This window comes from Solanum dulcamara, chromosome 9 (genome assembly GCF_947179165.1).
Source record: "Solanum dulcamara chromosome 9, daSolDulc1.2, whole genome shotgun sequence".
NCBI classification, from domain to species: Eukaryota; Viridiplantae; Streptophyta; class Magnoliopsida; order Solanales; family Solanaceae; genus Solanum; species Solanum dulcamara.
This window is the reverse complement of record NC_077245.1, coordinates 11,579,723-11,587,639: the sequence shown is the minus strand read 5'-3', so window position 1 is coordinate 11,587,639 and position 7,917 is coordinate 11,579,723. Positions and strand designations below refer to the sequence as shown.

The 7,917-nt window shown below is 29.1% G+C and overlaps 1 protein-coding gene across 1 annotated transcript; it reads right to left on the bottom strand.

Moving 5' to 3' along the window:
* Positions 1-200: 200 nt before the first annotated feature.
* LOC129902750 (endochitinase EP3) lies at positions 201-1,928 on the bottom strand. Its single transcript, XM_055978133.1, has 2 exons — positions 1,498-1,928; positions 201-746 (listed from the first exon to the last, which is right to left on the bottom strand). The coding sequence occupies exons 1-2, from the start codon at positions 1,916-1,918 to the stop codon at positions 334-336; spliced, it is 834 nt and encodes a 277-aa protein (XP_055834108.1). The 5' UTR covers positions 1,919-1,928; the 3' UTR covers positions 201-333.
* Positions 1,929-7,917: the final 5,989 nt, after the last annotated feature.

Below are 7,917 nucleotides of genomic sequence, written 5' to 3'. Positions count from 1 at the left end.
AACGCAAGTATATTTTGCTTTCTAATTTTTGGCAATGCATTTTTATTTTAATAATTGATTGTTGCTTTTAACTTGGGAGAGTTGGAGATAATCTTAGTTGGATTCTTGTTCTTCGAAAAAAACATCCACATATATGATTACATTAATTTAATATTTTAAAATAAAAATAAAAATATTAAAAACTACATATAAAAAAAAGCTATAAATTGCAATTTTTTTCATATCAATATAGTGTAAAAATACAATGTTGGCCAAAAGTTCAAGTATAATGAACTCTTATTCAATTTTCATAACATATATATTGTAAGTAAAATGTATATTCCAACTTGTTAATTAACAAGTGAGATTATCCCCAGTGTCAACACCAAGCTGTTGACAATATTGAGTATAATACTCAACCCTTCTAGCAACAGTTTGAGGATTACCACCATCACATTCAATCTGACCATTAATAGCTCTAATAGTTGGGCCAAATCCTTGTCCAGAAGTAATTAAAGAATGACAATTGTTCATCCAATACCATAAGGCTGTCTTGAATGAAATAACACCATCCCTTCCTACTATGTCTGGATCATTTAATCCATCAAATCCAATTGATTTTCCAGCAGGACCATAGTTGAAGTTCCATGATAGTTGTATTGGTCCTCGACCATAGTAGTTTTTGCCTGACACACAAGGGTACTCTGTGTTGGTCTCTTCACAATAGTCACCTGATGGACCATTTATCTCATTTATGTAGCACATATCTGTGGTGTAAAACAAGGAATTTATTAGTTGTAGTACGTACGTATATGATTACTACTAAAAAAAAGTGTCAAAAATCGATCCAGAACACTAACCTGAGGAGCGGTTGGTAAAGTACTCTGGTCAGTAAAAAAATTATGAAAAAAGTTTTATATTGGTGGTTAATTAGTTAAAAGGGTTGAACAAATCTCCTCCCTTTGAAATAGCTTTTGGGCGATCAATTTATTTTTTTAAAAGAATATGAACCTTATGATGAGGTTGGTTTTTTAAATTACAAAATCATAAAATGCATCATTTGTTGTTAATTTGAACCTCTATCTTTTTGACGAGAGTTAGAACTTAGATGCTCGGATAGTTAGTATCTCTCACCTTCAATCCTAAGGTTATGTGTTCAAGTCACCAAACAAATAAAAAGAGTAATAGTTCCTGTGGATCAGTTAATTTCTTTTTTAAAAAAACAATTTTTGTGGTAAGATACATTTCTACCACTAAACCATCGGTGCTTTTTGGTTCAAGATTATGTTTGTCATTTTTTGCAAAAAAAAATAAAAAATCGACCTAAGTCAGTGTTTTGCAAAGATTTGCACTTTTTTTAAAAAATAATTAACCTCATGCAAAAAGAGGAGATCGATTTGATTTTTCCAATTTTTAACGCTAAAAACTCATCCTTCTGATAGTTCTGGTACGTGAATTTAATACATAAGACCACTAAAGCAACTGTTTTAATGAAAAATAAGGCGGTAGCAAACTTACGTCCAGTTTCATGAGTAACATGAGCAAAGAAAGCAGCAATTTCACGCTTAGAATCATCAGTAGAACCAACAGTTCCAAAATTAGTATAATCTTTAAGAGCTTCAAAGAACTTATCCCTTGTATAAAATCCTTTTCCTTCACAATTAGAAGCAGCTTGATCAGCTATTCCATTAAAGAATGCATCAGTTACAACATCAGAAACTGATATTTCATTATTATTATTATTGGTTGGAGTATTAGTACTAAAACAAGGTCCTCCTTGACACCCTTCACCACAATAATCATTTCCATTTCCACAATAACCCCATTTACTACAACACAAATCTGATGAACAACCACAATTTTGTGCCAAGATTAGTCTTGATGCTATAGCTAATGTGAAAAAGAGAAAGAAATATATTTTTGATGAAGAGAAGTTCATTTTTATTGAGTTGTGTGGAGGGAAGTATAGGGAGGGAGAAGTATTTATAGGTGTATGGGAAATTGAAAATTATTTTATTATAGATGAGACACTATTGTTGAATTGTTCAAAATATTATATTAATGGACCAAACTTCTTTTTTTTCATATTGGTTGACTTTGACATTTTTGAGTCTATTATGATTTTGTCAAAAAAGTTATTATGAGCTAGGAGTAGCTTTTTCTCATTTCTCTTTCTCCTTCTAGAATTAAACATCCACCATACAAGTTGCATAAATTTGAGTCAAACATACATATTGATCTAATTATGTAATTGAATTTGTAATTAAACATTATATTTGTAATTATATTATGCCAAATAGATATAGCTTTTTAATTATTAGATTGTGTAATTATTATTAATTTGAGTCAAACATACATATTGATCTAATTATGTAATTGAATTTGTGTAATTAAATATTATATTTATAATTATATTATGACAAATAGATATATCTTTTTAATTATTAGATTGTGTAATTATTATTTCAGTAATTAATTACAACAACTTCAAATTTACAATGGTTTTCCAAACAAATGCTTATAGACGGTAGAACTACTTTTTTTTTCACTTCAAAATAAATTGGAACAATTTGATGTTTTTTAATATTTTATTTAGTAATAAAAGATTAAAATTACTAGATGATAAGAATCCTTACAAAAAAAAACACTGCTTTGACCAAGAAAGTTCACTAAAACATAATAGTAGTCTTGATATTGATGGTTTGAATTTACTTTCGAGTTAAGATTATTAAGAAAATTAGTATAAATAGAAAATAATACTTTAACTAATATGTAATAAGATAAAAAGACAACTCTATTGCTCATTGACTCATTCAACGTTAATTCCAAAACATGAATACGTAAATGTAATTTTAATAATATTAGGTACAATACAAGGTTTAATAGGACAACTGTTAGTGGTAACTGATAATTAAGGACGTCGATATTATAGTAATATAATAATTAATAAAATATGAAGGTTCTTAACGTACTTTAATTAAACTTAATTATAAGCTTTGTTTATTAGGATGTTATTAATTCGTGGACCGACATGAAACAAAAACATATACTTTTGTGTGGACCTAGTGGATAGTTAATGACATGCACAATTTAGACCGTAACGTTGTGGGTACGTAGAAAAAACATTTATTTTCTCTTCAAACCTAAAAATGAGAACTCTTTGACCAAATCTATATGTCAATATACAAGTTTTTGCAAAATCCCCCCTAATTTTTGTCTTTTAAATTAGTAATCTTTAATTTTTATTTTTATTCCTTATACAACGAGAATTTATGAACTAAAATATTTTTAACTATACTTTTGTCTTGTCCGACAAAAATTGTATGAATAAATTGTGGATTTTAAAATTGGACTTACGCTTTTATCAGCATATAATTAAGTTCTGGTGATTCTTATAAGGCATAATTTGTGCTTCACAAATTTTTTTGTCTTGCAAATCTTACTTTGTAAGGTATAACTTGTCCCGTGTGATTTTTTTTTGTCTTCCGATTTTTAGTTTTGTTTTTTTCAATGTCAGGATTCAGGAGCATTGTCAATTACCTTTTTTTAAAAACTTTTTAAGACTTAAAAGAAAAAATTAAGGGACGAAAATTAAAAACTTATCGAAAATAGTAGCATTCGTGTGACCTAACTAGCCCAATTTTGTGATGGCCATACAATCCTATGATTAGATATGTTAACGCCTAATTCACGTCCCAAAAGTTAGTTCAAAGAAAGTAGGATTGATCAAGTCTTATAAGGAGTTCATCGTGTGTGAACAATTTTAATTTTGAGGGTCCAACATTGGATGATACGGGTTCTGCTTTGATACCATGTTAAATTAGGTTTTAGGTCTACTCACACCCCAAAAGCTAGCTCAAAGGGAAGAGGATTGTCAAGCCTTATAAGGAGTCTACACATCTCATTAACCACAAATGTGGGACTTTTGTCATTCTTCAACACTGTCACAATCCAGAATGGGCCATGAGTGACACCTACACTTATCCTCCTAGGTGGGAGAACCAATGCTACAAACCCCATCTTATGTTAACGATTCAACTTATGGAATACTACAATAATGCGGAAGCTCAACTTATGAGAGTAAGAAGTAATAAACCCACTAAAGTCTATTACATACGTTTTTCCAAAACCTGAAAGTCATCACTTCAAGGATATCTAATTCTAAAATACTAAGTCTGAAAATATCAAACACCAGAATTAATAAATAACTGAATTTGTCTGAAAACTAAGGACATCATGCCATGCCCGAGAGAATCCAACACGAACTAGAAGGAATAGCTCACCCTGGAACCTGATGTGCTGGACACTGGCTAGAGTTGAGGTCGAGTCGAAGTCGATGGAATACTCGTTGCAATCCACAAAATAAAATAAAGAAAAATACAAGTAGGGGTCAGTACATGACAACATGTACTATGTATTATCAGCTGACTCAAAATAGAAATCAATATGCATAAAGTAATAGTGGGAAATCAACCATAACACTTAACATGTGGCAACCAACAAGATCAAGATCAAGTGACAATACAATGAACCATTACACAATCAGTCAACAATATCAAAAGTATACATGAAGACCCAACCTCCACACACGATCTTTTGAGAAATGAGTTATTTGAGATTGGATAGTATTAAGTCATTTTAATATGTTTTCCTTCAATATTACTGTGTCGGAACGTGACACCCGATCCAATAATATCGTGTCGAAATGTGACACCCGATCCAAATATTCTGTGTCGGAATGTGACACCCGATCTAAATATATCTTGTGTTGGAACGTGATACCCAATCCAAATGTACCGTGTCGGAACGTGATACCTGATCCAATAATATCGTGTCGGAACATGACATCCGGTCCAAATATACCGTGTTGAAATGTGACACCCGATCCAAATATACCGTGTCAAAATGTGACACCCAATCCAAATATACCGTGTCGGAATGTGACACCCGATCCAAATATATCGTATCGTAATGTGACACCCGATCTAAATATACCATGTCGAAAGTGACACCCGATCCAAATATAATTAATTTATTATTCTTTATTATCACATTTCACTTCATTAACAATATTTCATCAAACCTTCTTTATTCAAGGCATCACTTTTGATAGGACAAGTTCAAAATTATGGATTTCACGATTTTGGAATTGCAGACCAATCACAACAATATATCAACCATTCAAACCACAACAATTAAATGCATAGTAAAGTTCACACATTACTCAATTACTATCAATCGTTATTAAGAGTCTATCTATGATATAGTATAAACCATAACCGACCTCACCCGAAGAATCGAAAGTCAAGCAAGCTAATTCACCGATGATTTTCCTTTCTTCGATGCCTCAGGAAGTTCCCAATCTAACAAGTATACAATATTCGTAAGTAAACGAATTCATAGACACCCATACTATATGTATATGTTTAACCTAGACCCAATGCTATAATCAATTCTCTAAAACTCAAGCCTAGGATTAAGCCTCAATTCCCCAATAACATAATATAATGATATTCGTATAATATATTACACATAATATTTAATTACCTATCTTAATATATCAAAGCTTGAATTATAATGTGATAATTATAAAAAAAAAATCGAAAAATCGTGAAGAGCAATTTGGACAGTGGCCACAATTCCATGCGACGGACAATTTGCAGAAATAAATTCCCAACCTTATATCCCCTAATCATTCCAACTATAATCATGCAATCATTGGCCATTATTAGCCAATGATTGCCACTAAAATCATTTACCCAACCTAAAGGCACACGCTGCCACTAACCTTCAATTTCAATTCATTACCTATCAATATACTAGCACTCTATATCACACACACACATATATATATATATATATATATATTAGTGGTATTAATTAATGGTGGAAATAGAGGTACACATCTTACCTGAAGCAATTGATTTTTCCTTGTTCGATGATTGTCGCCGCACAGGTGAGTTCTTCTTCTTTGTCTTTTCTTTTCTAAATCTCTTATTTATTAAAAGTGACAAAATCTATTAACTTATTTTAATAAATATAGAATAAGTGGTATAGGATATTAAATATATTACCATTTTAGCCCATTAATTAAATAATTTATCTAAATTCACCCTTCAATTAAATAACCATAATTATCGAATAATCCAAAATACCCATAAAGAATAATTTACGGGATAAGTCTTTTATGAAATAAAAAGCTCTAGTTCTCAAAACGACCTAATGGGTCGTTACAAACAGTTTAGTCAGATGAAGTGAATAATGGAAGTATTTTTACAATTGGCCAAATACATAGATAACCTCTCTAACTTGCCTTTATTTTTTTCATTTCGGTACTCTATTTTAATCTTGTTCCATTTTAATTCTTCAACCCCATTTTTTATGTACCATTTAAACACAAAATACTAATTTTATGATTTCTTTATTTTTATATATGCTCTTCAATTATAATTTTACATTTTAAAAATCGATGTTCGTCTGTTAGTTTATGTAAAAAATAAAAATAAATTGACAAACGAACATTAATATTTTTTTAAAAAATAACAATTTTTTTTGAGAGTTTCTCTACATTTTTGCATGAAAAATAACTGATGAAAGTGCATCAGTTTTCTTTCTTAAATAAACAATGACAATCCAACGATGTCTGTCAAATTTAAGCATTTTTTTAGTAGCGTTATTAGCAATGAACAAGAGTCTTTTTTTTTATTCATATTGAAGATAAATTTTTTTTACCTTTATTTAGTTGAATTAAAAATTAGAAAATTAGTATTTGAGTTAAATCTAGATAGCCTAAATATGAAAAAATAAAATATGTGATTTTATTTATTTTAGAGAAAAAGGACATGATATACCCCTTAACTTTGTCATTTAGAGGTGATATGCCTTGTTATGAAAGTGGTTCATATATACCCTACTGTTACACAAATGACTCACATATACCCCTTTTCTAACGGAAGTAAAATAATTAATTTTAAATTTATTTTTAAAACTTTTTTATTAAAAAATAACACATATAAGGGTATATTTGATCCTGACTTTTTTGATTCAACAACTAATTTGAATTTATTATTTTGATGGTCAAATTTATTTTTCTCATTACTTTTCTTGTGAAATTTTATTATACATGCCCCAAATTGTTTTATAGATAAAAAATCTAAATTAAAATATAGCAGTAAAAAAATTAGTTTTAAATTACAATATAACCGCAAAAAAATAATTTTAATTTTTTTTTCTCTTTTTTCCATTCACACTTCTTTTTTTTATTTCTCTTATTTTTACACTAAAGAATGAAAGAAAAAAAAAATTAGAAACTCAAATAATGATAATCAAAGAAGTCAAAAAATTATTCATGTGTGAAAAATATTAAATATCCCTAAACTTTTCTATAAAAAAAAATCATGTATGGATATATTTTTTATTATTATTTTTTTACTTTCTCAAAAAAAATATCATATATGATTTTTTTAAAATTAAAAATTAAAAAAAGTAATTTTTTCACCTCGTTTAGATGAAAAGGGTATATGTGAGTTACTTTTGTAACGGTGGGGTAAATGAGACATTTGTGTAATGATAGGGGTATATATGAGCCGCTTTCATAACAAGGGTATATCAGCTCCTAATGACAAAGTTGAGGGGTATATCAACACTTTTTCCCTTTATTTTAATTGATTGTTTAAGAAAGAAAACCAACACACTTTTTTTTTACACAAAAATACAGAGAGACTTTCGAAAAATTGATGTTTATCCGTCAACTTTTATTTATTTTTTTACGAAAACTAATGGACGTACGTCGATTTATGAAATGTAAAATTGCAGTTAAAAAGCATATATAAAAATAAAGAAATAATAAAATTAGTATTTTGTGTTTAAATGATACATAAAAAATGGAATTGAAGTGTTAAAATGAAATAAAGCTATGATAGAGAACCAAAATAAAAA